Source organism: Penicillium concentricum (assembly GCF_028827145.1).
Source record: "Penicillium concentricum strain IBT 3081 chromosome Unknown utg000006l_segment0_segment0, whole genome shotgun sequence".
NCBI classification, from domain to species: Eukaryota; Fungi; Ascomycota; class Eurotiomycetes; order Eurotiales; family Aspergillaceae; genus Penicillium; species Penicillium concentricum.
Window position 1 is genome coordinate 2,468,366 of NW_026622759.1, and position 19,281 is coordinate 2,487,646.

A 19,281-nucleotide genomic window follows, 5' to 3' on the forward strand; every position below is an offset into this window, starting at 1 on the left:
TGACGAATGGAGTTTCATTTGCTACCGATTTACATGATGTGTAGATGTAATTGTATCTCGACATAGACTATAGTACAATGTTTATTCGAAACAGATACTATTGCATATCCGATCGGTCCCTTCTTGCAGGATCAAGTGTATTCCGCCGACTCAGCGCACTCCCCAGAGCCCCCCGAACCATTGCATCCCCCTTCTTCCCCAGGACTACCTCAATGGCCTGCACAAGGGCATTAGGATCATATTGCATCCCCACAACAGTCTCCTTATCGCCATCCTTCGCCATGATCTTTCGTCCGTAAAGACGAAGCGTTTCAATGCCCATATGTGTGAGCCGCTCCCGGTCCACATGTGGCGTCCCCGGACCATCCAGATGCAAGATATGAGTTACATAGTTGGTATATGGAAGGGCTCTGTAGTTTTGAACATTGTCTTGTACCGAAGTCGTCGCGGGAGTTTTACTTTGATGCCGAGAATGAAGGATCGGGCCGCGTCCACGGCTTTCCTCTCCGGCGCTAACAATTGCTTCCACAAAATCAGACGCGGCAAATGGTGCGGATGGAGGCCCCGTTTCCCGATCCAATGATCCGTTCAAAATTAGGATTTTGTGTCGGGCTGGACTGGAGATGATGCTTTTGCCTACGCCTCGTAGGACGATAGCAGGGATGATTGATGTGTACAGAGATCCGATACTGTAGATAATGGCCTGAGAATCGTTGATTGCTTCCAGTACTCGTGGATTGGCGGGTGGTCGGATCTCCTGGCCGTAGGGGTTGATGTACCATATGCGAGTAATTCTGGAACTCAAATCTTCGTTCTCGGATTTACTGAACTTGATATTCTTGTTGCGGAGAGTTGCTAGAGATCCGGGAAGATGGTCTTCTTCGTATGTCGTTGGGTCCGACATTTCGGCATCCGTGTAATCAACATCGTCTCCATCGGCAAGGAGCAGACTCGGTCTTCTGGAGCGTGGGTTGTGCTCCAGGGCTGTCGCCTCGCTTGGGTGCGAGATACTGTTCTGGCCAACAATGACAGTTCCGTCCGCAAGCGATGCAGAGATATGGTGGGAGAAATTGGAGTTGATTGCAGGGATTACGCGCACCAGATCTGACGGAACGCCACAGATACTCCCGAGTAGATAGATGGCACTTTCGAAGCTTCCACTGAACAGCCGGGCGGCAGTTAAAAAAAGATTTCCCACACTTGCGGATGTGAAGTCAAATGTTGATGATGGCGGTCGGGCACGTTTCAGGATTTCCAGGTTTAGTACATTGAAGAATGAGCGTATCAATTCTTTCTTTGCGGGGGTGATGGCTGTCCATAGGGCAGATGTGCCATCAACGATGGACTGCCATTCATTGGTTGCGATGCCTGCTTCCGCAGGCAGCCGATGGTTAAACAATGCCTTGACTGCTGACCTTTCAGGATTTGTTGGCGAATCCGGAATCAATCGTACCAATCGACCTGTCCGACAAGTTAGCAAGCGAGTTAGGGGAGATCCTAAAATCTTAGGCTTACTCCGAACATCACCAATTCCAGGACCGCCGAATATTCGAATCAACTCGGAAGAGGATCCTCCATTGTCACTGATTGGAATGATATAGCTAAGTGGACAATTTTTGCTTTCACGGACGGCGTTGAATACGTCGACGAGATTGTTCGCTGCGCTCCCTCCTGATATGACAACAATTCCTCTGTTGGTCGCCATGGGCAAATATTTGTTCTGCTTTGAGCACTTGGGAGGTTCAAATTCGATACAAAGCCACTGGTAAATATTAAAGTGTGTATAAATATTTAGAAAGATGAAATTCAAGACATGGGCATGTCTGGGCCCGAACGCGCAACAATGACACATTTCCATAAACGGCCAACACAAAAACGGTCAACTTCAATAACTCGGACTTTTACGATAAGAAATGTCTCTTTTACAAATATCTAACAGATTAAAATGGAAATACACTCTATAGATTTTCTATGGTTGGCTATTTATAGAGTTAGTTGACTAAGTGACTTTATATAACCGTTGGTGTCCTATAGTTGTAGATAGACCAAGATCCTATGTGCTATGATTTTGACAGAATATTTTAATTTGGGCTTTGCTATGAATGTTTGTGGCATCGAAGTTCATGTCGACAGTATCTTCAATCCTACCTAATCCCAACATATTACCCCAGATCGAACAAGATCCCATAGACCACTCCCCGATTTAACAATATAAGACCACTAATGCCAGACTAAGGGAATGCTTGAACAAAGTCATCTTTCCAGATGTATCATTATTGATGCAAGCTCCGAGAAAAAACTCATCCGAAAGATCGATTTCCACCTGATGCCTTCGATCTTCATTCTTTACCTTTTCTCTTACATGGTACATTGATCTACCAATTGCCAACTACATTCCGCTAAAAGTACTAGGATAGGTCAAACATTGGCCTTACAAAAATCGCCGGAATGGAGGAGGATCTACACCTCACATCACATCAATACTATACAGCTGTGATAGTGTGGGTGATTGGCTATACTATTTCCGCGGTGCCATCTAAGTAAGACGAGAGCATCGTGTTCCACATGGAAAGTGCTAAGTATGTATCTAGCATGATTCTCTGTCGGACTCGCCCATCGGTTTTAATCCCAATAATTACGTTTGCATGGGGAACTGTGGCAGCCTTAATCGGAGCTGTCCGTCATCAGAGCCAACTGGTAGCCCTAAGATTCCTTCTTGGGGTCTTTGAAGCAGGGTTTAGGGTGAGTGACTCGAATGTATTCCATAACACTTTTGACATTAGTGAAGCCAGCTGTGATCTTCTTGATTTCAACATGGTATCGAAAGAACGAGCAGTATGTTCCCTGATACAACCACAACCACGAAACATCACTTACTCGAAGCAGATCAAAACGCTTCATCATCTTCCTAACCGCAGGTATACTCCCCGGAGCCTTCGGCGGCGTAATATCAGGAGCCATCACATCGACATTGGATGGCAAACACGGTATCCGCGGCTGGAGATGGCTGTTCATTATCGAAAGAGTCGCAACTGCCGGAGTAAGCTTGATCGTCCACTGGACTCTACCCGACTACCCGCACAGCAGTCGCGGACTATCCTCCGAAGAAGCCTCATCTTTGAATACGTATTCTTCCTAGTGCATTACATTGCAACTATTGGACTTCGTAATGGAAATACTAGGAATAAATGTGGAGTTGATACAATATATCAATTTCGTGCAACCGTTTATTATAAAACCTATCCCCATTGAAAACAACCAGATATCGTCTATGTCCCCTAACTTTACATGCATGTTCTGTCCTGTCCAGACAAGACATCGTCTTTATCAAAATTTAACATAAGCATCGGATTTGTTTATCCGAGCTTGGATTCGTGAAACAATAGGCTCACGCGGAATGTGCTCCGCGTGTTCCAATTTCCGTCGATTGCTTCAGTACGCCGATGTACACGCGTTCGTGCTTAGTGGGTAATCTGAGCAGCGGGGACGGAGGGACCGCTACCACTGTAGAGAACGAGCAGAATGAGAGCGCAAGGCACACCGATGAGGATGGCCTTGGTGCGAGCAGGGTTGCTGCGGTTGTACTCACCAACCTGGAGGCGCACATCGGTAGCAAGGCTCTGGCACTTCTCAGCACCGAGCTTGTAGTACACCAGACCAGCCAGGGCAATAGAGTAACCGAAGAACTGCTGGGCAGTGACGGGGTCGCGGAAAATGAACATGGAGGCACCGACAAGGAGGATATCCTTGAGGATACCAGCCATGGTCAGGACAACAGCAGAAGTCTTGCCAATCTATTGGTGCGTTAGTGACGGAATGGTTATTATTGAGAGAAAATGACTTACCAGCAAAACAACGGAAGCGTTGAGAAGGAAAGCAACCAGTGCGTTGGCAACGAGAGTTCCGATACCGAGACCGTAGATATCACCCATGGTAAGACGGGGAGCCTCAGCGAAGAGGGTGACGACACCGTTGGTGATGGCACAAGCCGGGGCGTAGTAGTACAGAGAGACCAAGGGGTCCATCTTGAACTCGGCGGAGCTGAGCAAACGCTGGACCATGACAAGACGGAGGGCCTCGAAGATGATACCGGCAATCTGGACTGTATAGTTGTTAGCTTTTGAATGTCAAATATACCGGAAAGATAACATACTAAGGAAGCCGACCATCTCGAACTTGATCTCGCCAAACGAGGCAATTACAACACCGACAACAATGAGAGCCACGTTGCCGAGGGTCTTCAAGTTGGTAGGAGCGATTCCGAAAGCCCAGGTGGCGACAAGGGTTGCGACAGCGTTGGTAGCCTAGAAAACATGGGATAAGCATTTGAGTTGAGCCTAGCGGTCGAGAGAATGGCCCGATATCGGAATTGAGGCCAAAACTCGCGATTCAAACACACCTTAAGCATCTGGATGAAGGAAACACTCAGGTAGAGGTATGCCAAGTTACCGCAGATCAGACTCAAACTGAACATGACACCAATGGGCACAATGGCGCGTCTGTATTGCACAAATCCACCGGTTAGCGATCGAGAATTCGGGTTGGATCCCAGCCGCGCTGGTCATTCCATATTGCATCACCAGGGTTGCTCACGTATAGGTGGCCGGGTTCATGGGAACCTTGTGGCGCGAGTCAAGCACGGTGGTGAACCGGGCAAGAATCTGGGTCATTGCCGTGGCGAACACCATGTGCCATGTTGTCAAGAAGAGCGCTAGTATCTCATATCAGTATTCGATTTCTCTGCGGTTCAAACTCGATTGGCGGAAGGACTCACGGAAGTCTATGAAGCAATAAAAGTTAGCTGCGAAGTCCAAAAACGAATAATAGGGGATCAGAAGGAGAAGGGGCCCATACTGAACTTGGCGCTCGCCAGAACCCATTTGTTGAACAGGATGACGCTGGAGCTCAGAGCAATCCACAGGCTAAAAAGTCGAGTTTTGGTTAATTCTGGTTCTGGACACCAAGGCCTCAAGGTGTTACGTACGCAATGTAGAAGCCGGGGTGGAGGCCGTTGTCCTTGGGAGGAGGAGAGCCACCCTCGAGCTTGCGCTCATCCGAACGATCGTTTGCCATTGTAAACAAAAAAAACAGTATAAAGGAATGACTGTGGTGAGGAAAAAGTTGGTTGAAAGGGAGATGATAAGGGGAAAGAAATGATTTATGAACGATCGGCACTTTACACCCAAACTGGGGACGCTACGGCACTTCCAATCAAAACGCCGTTTCAACGGGTGTGTCGCCCCAGCTTCCACGTAATCTCAGTCCCTGAATCTCAAGTTTCAGGGTATTTGAGATGGGTCAGAGATTTTTTTATCCCTGTCGATCATAGCACAGCCCGATTATTTCTTACGTCTTTATGAAGCCAAATAAGGGTCAATTTTAGGGTCAATTAAAGTCAAATTGCCAAGAATTTACAAGGAAGTCCACTGAGACAAAAGAAAAGCGCCCAATCACAATAAAGTATACACATGTACATTTGAAAATAGAGTCTAGGTACATATAGACATCTACATATTCGGGGCGTTACAGTTACTATATCACGTGATGAAGATAGGTATCGATTTTCTCGTACAACCTAGGATATTCCCATCCCCGACTTCCTTTTGACATTCCTGGCAAGATTCATCCTTTGATTCGTTTCAATGCGCTCTTCATCTTCCAACCACCCGCCATATACCTTGGGATCACTCGATTCAAATCCGGCTGAACAAGCCTGCTCTGACGCAACAGAGGCAAGAGTGTGACGTGGAGAAACTGGCTCGGTAGCGAGTGAATTGATATTGGCTTTAAGGGCGGAACGGCGATCTTCATGGGATTTGTTTGCCTTTTGTATATCATGATTCCGAGTAGGCAGGTCTGCGGATAATTCGGCCACGGGTTCCGACATAGTGTGCACTAGGCTGTTGCTCTTTGCAAAATCCATCAACTGCATGAGGAATGGAGACCTGGCAAATGGGTCGTCGTGCATCAGGTCACGGTTGTAAAGAACACCATGACTGAACACAACGTTCAATCTTTGGAAATAGCGCATGAACCCCAGACTTCTGGTACGAACCATATCGAAGATGACAATGTCAGCCTCCTTCCCCTGGAAAGTTTCGATCTTTCCTACTTGTAGCTGATGCCAGTCGATTGATGGATGGTTGTTTTGGCGCCGACCAGCTTCGTCGATGTATGATCGCCATCGAGCATCATACCCGGTGAGAATGACGATGTCTCCCAATGGAATTGCGAGACTCTGGTGGATCTTGAATGCGAGAACAAATGAGGTATTGCAATGAGCGCCGTTGGCGTATGAGCTTTGCACTTGCCTCTCCTGACCATGCTTGTGAGCGAGGAATACGACATTTGAATAAACAGTGTACTCTTGCTTGTTGTGGTCTCTTCAAATTCTGGTATGGGTCCGTAAGCTCGGGATAGTCCCATCTCAGTTGCTTGTTGGAAAAAATTGTATTGACCAATCTATGGATCTGCCCAGTCAATCGACGCTGTACCTTGACCTGATCTCTTTCAATTCCTGCATCAACGGAATCAGCAAAGAAACCTTAAGCTGCCGACGATAGCGATTTTCATCGGCGGTCGATGTGATTCCCTGATGGGCAGGAATGACGAGTGCATATTGTGGTACACAATAGATTGAGCAAGTGCACTTGGAGTTGCCACGATTACGTGAGCATTGTTCAAAGTATCCCCGAGTAGACGTTTGATGTCCTTTTTGAAAGCCTTCTCTTCGGTGGGTTCATTTCTGGGTCTCTCGTTGTACAATCTGTAGCATCGGGTACCATGACTCTGGCGCTTGTCCAGGTCAACAAAGAAAGCAAATATGGGGAAAAGGAAAGAGAGAGCAAGTGGTCGCTAGGGATTAAATATCAGAACTGATCAACCTTGAAAACAACTTCTTTCCTAAATAGGAATAGTATTGGAGAAGAAAGAACAAAGCAAAACGATCTCTGGCAGGTGATCAAGCCAGCCACCACTGGTAAATCATCCAAAGCTAGGCGAATGGACCGTCAGCAAATCCATCTTGTCAACATCCGAACCACCTCGCGATTTCCTCGAGCCTGATTCGCACATCAATCTTCAATCTACAAAATCGGACTTTCATATTCCCGATGAAGCTGAGCGTTTGACTCACCCAACAAAGCAGCAAGCAATCAGAGAGATTGAACGGATCGCAAGGAATCTCGACACGAACCCAGACTCCCAGAAACAACTCAGTATCTTTTGATCATTGACGCAAGGGATGGCCTACGCCATCATCTTCTGGAGAATAGGATCGGGGGAGTGCGACTCACTGTCACAGCATACTACTTCGGGTCATGCCTCGGAGTCCCGAGGAGCACGAAATCATTATTCACGCTTTTAACATTTAATTCGCGGAGGCGATGGCTTTCGCGGGTTTGCCACATATCAATGAGCGCTGGATAGGGACTGGCGCTGCAGTGAGAAAGGGGGTCTACTGCGAAAAGGAACCAGATTTCAGTATGGCTCCATATACGCATCCTCAGTCCACATCTGTCAGAGCTTGGCCGTCCCTTATTGTTGAAGTTAGGATGTCTCAATCGCACCGTTCTCTCCAAATGGATGCCGAATGGTGGTTCGAAAACTCCAACAAAAACACTCGATTGGTTTTACTGTTCAAGATCCACAAGAACCATTTTTGGGTGGATGTTGAACTGTGGTCAGCGCCTGACGGTACTCGACCAGGCCCACCTACACACCAGAATATCGCTATCGGCCCAGACCATCCTGAACAGTTCAAGCCGCTTGAAAAAAGGACACCCCTATCGATTACACAAGCACTCCGAGCCACAGGGGATGCAGTCACAGTGGTCAAGGGTCCGGGTCCGGATATTAGTCTAGACTACGAGCTGCTCATGTGGGAAGACCGACCACCTAGACAAGCAGAAATCGTCATTACGCCACGGATACTGCAGGTGATTTGTAAAGAAATCTACTAAAGCAGCGGCTGGAATTTCGTCCCTGCCTTCGTCCAGCGGACAGTGTCTCGACATGTCGGGATCAACAGACTGATATGAGATACGAACTTACGCGCTTGCTGACACCTGGGAACTGACACATTGATACGAGATATGAAGTTACGCGCTTGATGATTGGTTTTCGTGTCGGACCAATGGATGGGATCGCAACCTTCTTGCGAATGGCCTTTTTAATGTATTATCAACACGAGTAGACGGCCGTGCGTGGCTTGTGATGCCCTTTTTAGTGGTCTTTTTAATGGTTTGAGATATTCTGCTTACAACATATATGGTTAGAGAGTTTTCTTTATCTCTGTCGACCGTAGGACAGCTCGGTCTCAGCCTTTATTTCTTATCCGTGTCACGTCTTTATGAGACCAAATAAGGTCAATTAGGGTCAATTAAAGAGAATATACTCCGTACAGGGAAGTCATTATTACCGCTGGAACAAAAGAAAAGTACCCAATCACAATAATCTATACATGTACATCTACATCTAAAAATAGAGTCTACATCAATGTACATATTCGGTACGTTGCACGTTGTAGTTACTACGTGATCACGTGACGGAGATAGATACAGATTTTCCTGTCATACCTCATCAACCTAAGACATTCCTGCCTCTTACGGATGTTCAATCATTATAAACAATTATATAGGCCAACATTGCCAAAGCTTCCAACATGACAGATTTAAACACTGCAGCTGATTCAAAAATCAACCATGCCGCCTCCTTGAAATACTGGAACAGTGTTCCAGCCACCACGGGTAGCATGCTCGGCGAGTTCCCTTCAGTGTCACGCATTGACCTACAAGGGTCTAAGACCTTCCTAGCTAAGGTCCGCCGTTTGCTACCAGGCGTCCAGTCTGAGGGCAAATTCCACCAAGGTGTGGACTGTGGCGCTGGCGTCGGCCGGGTGACAGAGGGTTTCCTGAGCCATGTCTGTGAAGTGGTAGACGCGGTAGAGCCGGTAGCCAAGTTCACACAAGTTATGAAAGACAGCCAATTGAAACGAGACGGCGTCTTTGGAACTATCTACACGCGCGGCCTGGAAAATTGGTCCCCAGATAAGAAATATGATTTGATCTGGGTCCAGTGGTGTGTCGGACACCTCACGGATTCACAACTCATTGACTATACCGTGCGGTGTCGCAAGTCGTTGACTGAAAATGGTCTTATGGTTCTCAAGGAGAACTTGTCTACCCATTTCTCTGGTCAGGATATGTACGACAGTGAGGATAGCAGTGTCACAAGGACAGATGCGAAGTTCAGACAGGTCTTCGAGGCGGCTGGTATGGAGATCGTTAAGTCCGAACTTCAGAAGGGCTTCCCTCAGTCTTTCAATCTCTTGCCTGTGCAGTTCTATGCCTTGCGGCCAAAGACAACCAATTAGCCCTCCGTCCCTTCCGAGGTTGGGTCTCTCATTTTCCTGATCGCTGAGAGGGCCGTCTTGCAGGGTCCATTATGCCAGATTGGTGTCTGCTGAGATTTGTTATAATCGAACGGGGACTTTGATGGATGCCGCATGAATCCGAAACTTCCGATTCGCTGAAATGCGTTGATTTATATTCTTCACCAATTCGCATGGATGATCCCATCCATTGACCGTCATGTACATATAACCACTTTCCTCGATGGCCACCGTCGTATGAAACAAAATCAAAATTGATACAGAGCGTCTGAATCCGCAACAGCAAAAGGCGAAACTTTAAGTCGTCCACCAGAAACCACATCCCTATTCAATTTTCCCGGCGGAGTCCACACAACTTCCGCAACATTTGTCCTCGGCCGAGACACACCACACCCAGTGTCATCTCTATTATGAACCAACAACAAGTCCGGTCGGCACCCCTGCTTTATACATAACTCCGAATGAGAGGGCGAGAGCCCAATAGCCGCCCTGGCTCGTGTCGAGACACATTCATAGAGTAGTTCAGCGTCAGCCTGACTTCCAGCCTGATAGATTCCCACACCGAGACAGGCCAACGATAATGGATCGGGCAATCCCCAGGGTGTAAATGAATTGCCGACATTGTTTACCCCGATCACTGCATCCAGGTTGTATTTCTGGATCATCTCTAGGACTTGTAGAGTGCCTCTCGGGCGATCTTGCGGGGATTTGCAGTCCGCATTTGTGGGAGGTGATGCCATGTACATATCGCTTGTTGGAAGACCCACAAAGCTGACTGGGAGTTCATTTTCGTGGATTTCAGTTGCCAGTCGGGTCCATTCGTTCTCCGTGAGCAGTGTCAGTCGTGAACAATGACCAAGCATGACGCGCTTGTCTGTTGAGTGTGTAGTCCAACTTCGTTGTTTGAGGGTCTGTAAGACATGCCAAACTAGAGCCTCTTTGTTTGAATCGAGGTTGTAATCGAGATGGAAGTCGAGGTGTTTGTTCAGCTTCAAGGCGCGATCAATCGCCCATTCGATGTTTTGCTTTGCAGCCTCGGGACTGGATTCGACGTATGGTGTTGTCCCAATAACATCGATTTGCGAGTATTTATTTAGAGCAATTTCTAGGAAGTCCATGTTTTGTTCTCCATATTCGCCGGAGAATATAGGATCTTGCGCAAAGCAGACGATTTGGATATCACAAGAGTCTTGCCATTGAGTTTTCAACGCAATAGCAGCTTCTAAACAGATCAGCTGAACTGTATGGTCTACCTCCACAAATGCTCGCATTGCAGTGACACCTGATGCAACGGACTCAGCAAGAAGCCACTCTCCTCTTCTAATGAGATCAGAATGGCTGAATTGTTGTTTGGCCTTGGTCGTGGAGGACAAAGCCTCCTGAAACGTCCCGGCTGTAGGTAGAAATGCGGCATATTCAGGTGCGCTGTGGATAAAGGCTTTATCGAGGTGAATATGAGGGTGTGTCAAGGCTGGTAGGGCTAGAGGAGACTCGAAATCATCCTTAGTAGAAGGTTCATGAGGGGTCACAGCAGTGACTGTGCCCTGTGGAGAGTCTGTAGGGTATTCAATTTGGATATCCCAGGTGGACGGCTCCCCTGCCAGTCGAACACCATGAATGGAATTAATCTGACTTGTCAGTCGTGGAGGCATATGTGCAAGTGAAGTGTTGTCTGAGTTGAACCTTTTCCCGAAGTGTCCCCGCAGCGCGTGGGGGATCACGAGCTTACTGATAACACACCCGTTGACAACTTGGAAATAACAATATATTCAGTAGACTTGAAATGATAGCCTCGATAACCCTCAACGCATTTAAATTCATATACATGCAAATGCGAACAAAATACGTATATCTACCCTGGCACAGATCGTGAGGCTCTCTACTAAGCTCCCCGAACTGATACTCGCACTTTATGGCGGATTGCCTTCACCATGCTGACGATGATATCCGCTGTTTCGCAATACTGCGCCCAAGGTTCGATGCATTGAATTGCTTCTTTCAGCAGGTCATCGAAGTCCGGAACAAGGGCCTCTAAAGTCGGTGTAGTTTTCGCAGTCGAGAGAGTAAAAATGGCAGCCAACAATCTATATGTGTATAAGCAAGTGAACTTCAGAAACCCTACAAACCAACTTGAAAGCAAAAAAAAAAAATAAGATCTTACGCTTGCATTCTATGCCAGTTTGAGTGTGTTCTCTGCCGCATAAGAAGCGATGCTGCGTAGACAAATTTCCGACAGCTGTCGACGCACTTCTTGCAATTCGCGAAAACGAACTCTGGCAATACCGTGCTGCCCTGAGTGTGGGCAGCGAAAACAAGACTCGGGCGGCAGATGATGTGTTTTGTGGCATAGTACCGGGCGAGAATGTAGGTATCGTAAGGGTGATCCGCGGATATGGTATTTCCTAGGGTTGGCCGGATGGGATTTGGCAGAGAGTTAAACCAGTCCTCCAACTGGCGATCGAGCTCTTCACTGATTGTCTTGAGAGAGGTAATCGAATACTTCTGAGGAGTTGGGTTGCCCCCAGGGGTATCACTTGTGCGTTGGGGCGGAGGGCTGGAATGGAAACTCCCCTGGTTGGATCTTGCATACAGAGCACTGTGCACACGGTTGAGAAGCTTTCGAATCGAACACATTGCAAGGAAAACGAGGTGGCCGTTTCGGCTGTCTTCCGAGATTCGAGGAAAGGGCAATCTATCGACGAGCGCTTCAATGTTACTGGAAGGGAAGTGAAACTCTGCGAGGTCATCGCTGTGGGTTGTTAGTTGGATGCGAGATAATCCTAGAGACTGGACCCACCATTCGAGAATAAAACAACCCCAGGCAGTCCGATAGAGACTAGCTCGTTCTTCGACCGTGCTCATGTCACGTAGTCTGTATCTGTATGAATATCATGATGGAAACAGATATTAGAGAAGACACTCACCCAGAAATCATAATCTCCACACTACAGGACGCTTCACGAATCATTTGCCATGCTTGAATTGGGCGTCCTATGTGACGCAGATACAAAGAGGCGTAGAATAAAGCCAAAGGCAACAAATGGTCCCCTGTAAAGGGTGTTATCAACGGCCCGCTCAAGTAGTGATATGCGGAAGCGAAATATTCCATCCCACTCAGATCCTTCTCCTCTTCGATGTTAAAAATCCGTTGAGGGTTCGAAGAGGCCTTTCCTAGGGCCAGGATAATGAGATACAGTGAAGTTTGGATGCTGTTGACCTTGGTGTATGTTGAGAAAGTTTCAAAGAGCATATGTAACAACTGCGGCTCGAGGACTGGGAAGAATGGATGGACATGGTTGAGGAACTCGGTGATCAGAGGTTTGGTGATCTGAGGATGCAATCTGGATCTATCGATTTGTTCAAAGGCCTGAGGTATGCCTGCAGCCTGGCTGCTGTTGAATGGGCGCTTGATCGCTATCTGTTGGAAGAAGTCTTCAGAGTAGTCGCCAATCAAATTTTTGATTCGATCCAATGCAAACAAGCTTCCCGTTGGCGTATCATGAAGGGGAGGAATAGTGAATGTATATCCATGACCGTATGGGTTCTCGGGCGAAAAGAGGTTGAAGGATGATTTATCGTATACATGCTGCGGCGATGGGTCCCAGTCGTATTTTGGCTGTGACGAATAGACAGTCGACCGACCCGGATGATCTTGGGCTACTCGGGCTGAGAGTTCGGTGATGGCGTCCTTTTGTTGCTCGATCAGGGTTTCCAGATGGGTCAAACGAAGCAGGATTTCAGCTGGGATATCCTGCACCCTATGGATCGTCACTATCTAGGAACCCTTTTTTTTTCTTCTTCAGATGACGCTTTCTACCTGTCGCTTTCTTGATAGACACACTGAGCCCCCGCATCGGTGCAAAGGCCACATGTTGGTTTCTGGCCATCGCACTTTCGTTTCCTAGTCTACTTAGTGACGGAGGATCAAAGAAAGAATATAAATAACCTACCGATGCCGACAGAAATTACATGCGATTGATGCACGCTTCCGTGGATAATCCACCGGAGGGCGAGATTCAAATGATTTCATATTTGTTTGAAAGATCGACGTTTTAAAAGGTTCTTACTGCGGGGTCAGCACAAAATCACTAGTCCCCTTAATAATCAAAAAAAAAAGCCCTGGAAAAAATGTGATAGAAAAAGGAAATTATATATTCAATAGGATTTTACTCCTGCTAGTTGAAGTAATCGATCTGAATGTTCTGGAACTTCCAATGGTATAGATCGATTTCGAGGATCGATCTTACCATTCGGAAGATACACCACTCCATCACGTTTCACTATATTCTCATGTGGCCAATGAGTCGTGGCTTGATAAGACTCAAAGGCTTCTTTCTTTAGTTTCAAAGTCTCTTCCGTGGCTAACTCGTAAGGGGCATATGAGGCATAAATCACCGTTCGAATCGTGTTGCTGTTGACGGTTGGTTCCCCACCCCAATGCACAGTACGTGAATCCCAGACGAGCAAGTCTCCAGGTTCCGCAAGCACCTTGTGTGGTTTCATACCATGATCTTCAAACCACTGAATTTCTTCCAAGTTGAAATTACGGATGTCTTTCTGCTCCCAGGTAGATGGATCGGTCTCGGTATCGAAGAACCCCTCGGTTGCCTTGTTTGACCTCGGGAACACCATAAGGGATCCATCTTCGGGACCCGCATGGCTGAGATTGATAACACCTTGAACACAGTGGAGTCCACGACGCATCGGGGACTGGTCCACGTGGGGCCATGGTTTTTGAGCAGGTTTGTCTTTTCGGTTTGGTAGAGTGATGTTCAGCGCATCAAACGAGACAAGCAGTTCGTCGGTGCCCCAGATCTTGGCGAAGGCATCCAATATCTTTGGCTCCATGCGAGCATCCCACATGAATTTCTCATGAGTGACGCAATACCCATTGAATGTATTGATTTTGCTGTGGACAGGCATGTTCTCTGTAGTCCATGTGGAAGGATCATCAAGGTCGAGGGCGGGGTTGAAAGATTTGAGCCAGTCCAGAGCTTTGCGCTGATATTCCAGGGCCCTTTCTGGGTCGATGGCATTCTTGATGATCGCATAGCCTTGATTCTCAAGGTCGTCTCTCCAATCTCCATACGGACCACTCAGCCTAGTGTCCTGAATTAGTAATTGTCTAACCTTGGAATAGGGTGAAACATAGTAAGCTCACTTGAAGGTAGCATGATTAAGAGGTGGAGTGGTGATAGTCATGGTCACTGTTTCTCCCTGTAGAGTTTTAGAAAAAAACAAAATAACTGGGGAGTTACTACGCTTAAGTATGTGAGACTGGAATGTACCAATGTGACCTATCATCTAGTCATTGGCCAGCACATCATTGTAATATATTGAAGTCCAATCTGATGGCTCTTGGCGGATAAGCGGGAGTTGACCCCCGCCATTTTAGAAGAGCGGAGGTGTCTTAGACGGTCCGCATAACCGCCTGAACCAATCAGCCATGACATTCAATAGGAACGTTGAAATCAAACCTTCAACGCCTCAAAGTATTTCTCCATTACATCAGGGTCACCCTCATCTGGACATGGTTGAAACCGGTTTGAATAGGGCCAAAAGTCTCGGGCAATACGGCACTCGTTAGCCTATGGGGATTGCTAGTAACACAAGGTCATGTGGATGTTGCCAGCACAGCTGCACTCGCATCCGAGTTGCCGGACGCCACCTGGCACAACACCAAGGCTTCATGCAGAAAGATTTTCGAATATATCTAATTGGACAGTCTCTCTCTTGTTTGCCTTATTAGGCTAAACCCAGACCTCTAGATATTGGAAGCTCCTGAGTACATCGCTAACAATGAACAATCTAATGCTCACAAAGATTGAAAGATCCATTCTCAAACACATCGTTATTCTCAACAGCCCTGACACTGCGCTCTTCCATAAGTTCAAGTCTGTAAGCTTCTGCCTCTTTCATGCTCATCGCCGAGCTGGGTACATCCTGACCAGTTGTATCCGGCAAATTCGTTGAAGCCTGTGGATGCACATTATTCACAATTGTTGAGCTTTCCGGCGCCCAGTCCTCTCGCTGTGGAGGAACATTGGCAGAGGATATCACACGCCTGTGGGGATCGATGAGGAACAACGCGAGGATCTTGCGATGTCCGCTTTTTGATCTATCAGCCAACGAAAATGATGACACTTTGTGCTGAACAGAATTGGGGAATGTCAGGAGTCGACCCTCTTGACAAACGACGCCTCCAAGCTCTTGTGTAACTTCAGTTCCATTCCAGTCACCATTCGTACGCAAGCCATAAACATCTTGAAGAAACTCATGTCGGTCTTGCTCGTGTTCAATGTAATCCAGTTCGGTACCTCTTTGCCGAAATGACAACGAACTTTCAGTGATGTTCTGATTGTCGTAATAGTAGATTGCTGTTGCACATATGCGCTCATTCTAAAGGTTTAGCAAGATTGGTGCTTAAAGACCTCGGGAAGGTAAACGGAACTGACCAGTTGACCCTCTATATGCCAGGTACCTCCTTCATAGTCAGGCTTTTCGGGTGTTAATTCGATATTAGCCAACTTTACAACCACTTGTATTCCGCTGTGACCGAAGTACCCGGTGTCCAATGTGACTTGATACGAATCCCAAAGCGGGTAAACCTTGAAGTCCCCTGGCTCAGGGAGTAGTATCGGGCGGGAAAACTCCCATTCCTCGTGCCGCTCCAGATACTCATCTTCATCAAAGTTATCGTCGGCATGTTGAGGACGCATAGGCTCTGGTCCTACGGGATCGCCGTACTCAACCTCTTCATACGGGATTCTGTGGCGATCCGATCCTCTGGTCAAGCTCTGGTCCCAAAGTGGGATCGTTCTCGCGATGATTTTCTCGACCACATCGTACAATCCCCGATGTTCAACCGGGTGAACATTGTTGATGTAAGACGTTATCTCACATTCGGAATCGTTGATATCCACCTCACACGGGAGCCATTGGAACTTTCGACTGAGCCTTGGCTGAATATGGTAATGAGTCATCGATTCATGGTCCGAAGCGACAAGGCTCTCTTCTTCTGAGGAGATGGGGATCATAGTGCCCTGTCCCATACTGCTCAGACAGTCATCGACGCCTATGACTTGGTCAGGGAGAACCCGAGTTCGACCATAGACCACAGGAAACAATGAAGGATGAACTAGATTCACGACTTTCTGATCGGATCCAGGATGGTAGTCTTTTTGGGCCTCGAGCACATTTTCAAAAAGAGATGCTGCTTGTCTCAAGTCCTGCTGCAGTTGACTGGAAATGGCGTTGTCGGATTTGACGACTCCAACATCAAAAACAGTGACATGGCCTGTCTCTTGAAAAATTCCAGCTTTCCACTGCAGTTCTTTGATTATCCAATCCATCATCTTCGGCGTCACATCTTGCCCACTCTTCCTGATCTCCTCGCGCCATTTAGAAGTGATGTGCTCGTCGAATACCTGAAAGAGGTTAACACTATGAATGCTATCAAGTGGAACCTAGATACCTTTTTATCCCAATTGGATTTGTCTGTGATGGTATTCATTACTCGCATCATCAAAATTTCTCGGTGTGTCACGATGTCACTGGAGAACTTGCGTTAGCTGCAAAGCTGCCGCGTTTTTTTGGCCAGCGCTCACTTCAAAGCCTGCATGTGGTTCGGGTCTAAGGCATTCGGAAAGCCCAATAGGTCGAGTGCTCCGCCAAAAAAGTCGGTAATATTTGCCTACTTAAATCAACATATGCCGTGATCCGAAAGGGGTAACTCTGACTTCAGGTAAAGAGTTCAGGGGCACATTGAAACCAGGCATTTGAAGTTTTTTGTTGGCCATCGAAGCAACATTATGGGTTAGACGCCTTCCTGGTCTCAAAAGAGAGCGCCATTGAATTTTCATCATGGTGCACAGTTTTAGGAGGTTTTAGGGCGAAGAAGGCTGGCCGAAACCGACTTAGCCTCCGAGTCAATTGGGGTGCCTTGATTGTAAGGCCACTGATATCTACACAACTAACTAATTAAATATGTCTCACCTAGCAGTTACTCATAACTACCCACTCAAGCTATGGAACTTCCTTGCATTCTTTGCAAATATAAGAAGGTAAGCCTTCTAGCTTCAGAGGTAGCACTGACATGCAGTATGTGAGATATTTTCTGCTTTTGCCCCAGGTCCCACACCACCTTTTATCATTACCGACCTACAGCCTTACATGAATGAATAGCATGCTTTGGACGACCTTAAAGTCCAATTCGTTGTGATGACACGTCCAATTGATTTTAGAGCTACCCTATCATCGAAAACATCAAGAATTCCAGACCTAATACGACACGCTTGACCTTCACTTTTGCATACGAGGCCTACATGCCCACGCACATATTTACAAGGAGGAACAATCCAGGTCAAGAGTGATCATTACCCCGGCCTTTTTTGGCTGAAGCAGGAAAGACCTGAGGAGCCAAGCCATTTTCGGTCTGCACATTGGTTGAACCTGATAAAGTGAGGGTAGAGACGAGCAAGTATTTCAAACCCCATTTCTTTGGAACTCAAATATTCTCTAGCTACCCCCCGATCCCGGAATCCATGTTTATACGCACAAAGAGTACATATACAGGGCCCTCCAATCAGTATGCTGGTGGGTCTCGGCTCTTCCCGTTCCACTGTCGATCTCTTCTTTCTCTCAACGACCCCTGCCGAACGTCACATTCAAACGCTCAATAGTCCTTCACATTCCACTGAAGTCCTCGAGTTGAGACAAAGGGAATGAGTATATTCCCATGTAGTAAAAGCATGGATAACGTTCTGTGAATGCGTGGCCGCACAATCGGGGTCTTTAGCAAATGCTCAAGTTCTTGGCCGCCACTGCTTGGCGCTGGGAAATTGCAAGAACCGATAGCCGGGCAATCGTTATGTGTTAAGGCTCGTTCTGGAGTCTGAGCTCTCGGAGTATTGTTGAGTCGGTTTACTTGATGAATAGTGTCGTCTTCACCAAGGTCGCAAATGTCGAAAGGAGATGCAGACTTGAAGCGCAACTATAAAAGATCTCGAATGACGGGCAATCGTCAGCATATCCAGCAGCATTTCTCTTCCTCCAACGTAGCCCAATACTTCCCACTGTTTAATACCATGTTTTTGGTCGTTCATTGGCACTTGTCCATCATCGGCATCGCTGTTGGCCGCTGCCCATCTATCGAATGAGACTGGTGGTATGGTAGGCGAAGAGAAGAACAAGCGCAATGAGAAGCAGGAATGAAGCAGGGCAGACAAGATGTTCATGGTTAAGCAATAGACTTGCCAAAATCATCACAATTCTCTGAATCTATAAAGGGCCCTTTGAAGATATCATGTGACATGAAACTATTAGGGAAGGTGCAGGGGAGGGCCTTCCATTCTGGGAAAATACATGGAAAGTGACCCTATAAAAGGCCTCCCCCATCTTTCCTCCTCTTCTCTTCTTCTTCTCTTCTTCCTCTCCCAAGCCCTCGACCCCCATCTCTCCGTAGCCCACCTGAGATCGTGTAGAGGGTTGTGCCTCACCTACACACAAGGATATCAACATAATCACTTTGCTGAGGTCCAGTGCAGGTCCGCGCCTACATCAAATTGGTAGTTCTCGTGGATGTTTCTTGATAAAGTCATTGGCTGAACCTTGTGGATTCGTAGCCATTGATAGATCCCACGGAATACATTGGAGGTTGTTTAATCACCTCTTATTCTAGTACGCTAGTCACCTAGTCACCATTAATATGGATAACTTATTCCCCATCTTCGTCGACATTTCTAAACTCGTAAGGTAAGACTAGACCCTGTTGCAATTCGCCCCGATTGTCCGTCTCAACACCATTGTCGACAGAACGGTCGCACACGTCGAACGGCTTGGGACCAAGATCTTATCATAGTTGAGGCAACCTTGACCTGTCTCCCTACCGC

General features: G+C 47.2%; 9 protein-coding genes across 9 annotated transcripts; 3 read left to right on the forward strand and 6 right to left on the reverse strand.

The window, feature by feature from the left end:
• Nucleotides 1–97: 97 nt before the first annotated feature.
• Nucleotides 98–1,705, reverse strand: N7517_011154 (LPPG:FO 2-phospho-L-lactate transferase CofD/UPF0052; the record flags this gene model as incomplete). The annotated part of the gene is made up of 2 exons (XM_056728877.1): nucleotides 98–1,461; nucleotides 1,516–1,705. 2 exons carry the CDS (start codon nucleotides 1,703–1,705, stop codon nucleotides 98–100), a joined length of 1,554 nt encoding a protein of 517 aa, XP_056574692.1.
• A 525-nt stretch (nucleotides 1,706–2,230) lies between these two features.
• On the forward strand, nucleotides 2,231–3,126 carry N7517_011155 (uncharacterized protein; the record flags this gene model as incomplete). Its single annotated transcript, XM_056728878.1, has 3 exons — nucleotides 2,231–2,365; nucleotides 2,413–2,540; nucleotides 2,592–3,126. Coding segments are annotated over 3 exons (798 nt in total), but the record flags the coding sequence as incomplete, so codon positions are not given.
• Nucleotides 3,127–3,461: 335 nt separating this feature from the next.
• On the reverse strand, nucleotides 3,462–5,073 carry N7517_011156 (uncharacterized protein; the record flags this gene model as incomplete). The annotated part of the gene is made up of 8 exons (XM_056728879.1): nucleotides 3,462–3,794; nucleotides 3,846–4,102; nucleotides 4,154–4,304; nucleotides 4,400–4,499; nucleotides 4,594–4,711; nucleotides 4,775–4,780; nucleotides 4,855–4,922; nucleotides 4,985–5,073. 8 exons carry the CDS (start codon nucleotides 5,071–5,073, stop codon nucleotides 3,462–3,464), a joined length of 1,122 nt encoding a protein of 373 aa, XP_056574694.1.
• A 502-nt stretch (nucleotides 5,074–5,575) lies between these two features.
• On the reverse strand, nucleotides 5,576–6,618 carry N7517_011157 (uncharacterized protein; the record flags this gene model as incomplete). The annotated part of the gene is made up of 2 exons (XM_056728880.1): nucleotides 5,576–6,383; nucleotides 6,545–6,618. The coding sequence occupies 2 exons, from the start codon at nucleotides 6,616–6,618 to the stop codon at nucleotides 5,576–5,578; spliced, it is 882 nt and encodes a 293-aa protein (XP_056574695.1).
• A 962-nt stretch (nucleotides 6,619–7,580) lies between these two features.
• N7517_011158 (uncharacterized protein) lies at nucleotides 7,581–7,961 on the forward strand (the record flags this gene model as incomplete). Its single annotated transcript, XM_056728881.1, has 1 exon — nucleotides 7,581–7,961. The coding sequence occupies one exon, from the start codon at nucleotides 7,581–7,583 to the stop codon at nucleotides 7,959–7,961; it is 381 nt and encodes a 126-aa protein (XP_056574696.1).
• Nucleotides 7,962–8,662: 701 nt separating this feature from the next.
• On the forward strand, nucleotides 8,663–9,373 carry N7517_011159 (N-terminal protein methyltransferase; the record flags this gene model as incomplete). The annotated part of the gene is made up of 1 exon (XM_056728882.1): nucleotides 8,663–9,373. One exon carries the CDS (start codon nucleotides 8,663–8,665, stop codon nucleotides 9,371–9,373), a length of 711 nt encoding a protein of 236 aa, XP_056574697.1.
• Nucleotides 9,374–9,639: 266 nt separating this feature from the next.
• Nucleotides 9,640–11,043, reverse strand: N7517_011160 (putative zinc metallopeptidase; the record flags this gene model as incomplete). Its single annotated transcript, XM_056728883.1, has 1 exon — nucleotides 9,640–11,043. One exon carries the CDS (start codon nucleotides 11,041–11,043, stop codon nucleotides 9,640–9,642), a length of 1,404 nt encoding a protein of 467 aa, XP_056574698.1.
• A 505-nt stretch (nucleotides 11,044–11,548) lies between these two features.
• N7517_011161 (Phytanoyl-CoA dioxygenase) lies at nucleotides 11,549–14,593 on the reverse strand (the record flags this gene model as incomplete). Its single annotated transcript, XM_056728884.1, has 4 exons — nucleotides 11,549–12,269; nucleotides 12,316–13,132; nucleotides 13,639–14,492; nucleotides 14,553–14,593. The coding sequence occupies 4 exons, from the start codon at nucleotides 14,591–14,593 to the stop codon at nucleotides 11,549–11,551; spliced, it is 2,433 nt and encodes an 810-aa protein (XP_056574699.1).
• A 606-nt stretch (nucleotides 14,594–15,199) lies between these two features.
• N7517_011162 (DUF4246 domain-containing protein) lies at nucleotides 15,200–18,627 on the reverse strand (the record flags this gene model as incomplete). The annotated part of the gene is made up of 6 exons (XM_056728885.1): nucleotides 15,200–15,790; nucleotides 15,847–16,818; nucleotides 16,866–16,944; nucleotides 16,999–17,084; nucleotides 18,174–18,383; nucleotides 18,460–18,627. The coding sequence occupies 6 exons, from the start codon at nucleotides 18,625–18,627 to the stop codon at nucleotides 15,200–15,202; spliced, it is 2,106 nt and encodes a 701-aa protein (XP_056574700.1).
• Nucleotides 18,628–19,281: the final 654 nt, after the last annotated feature.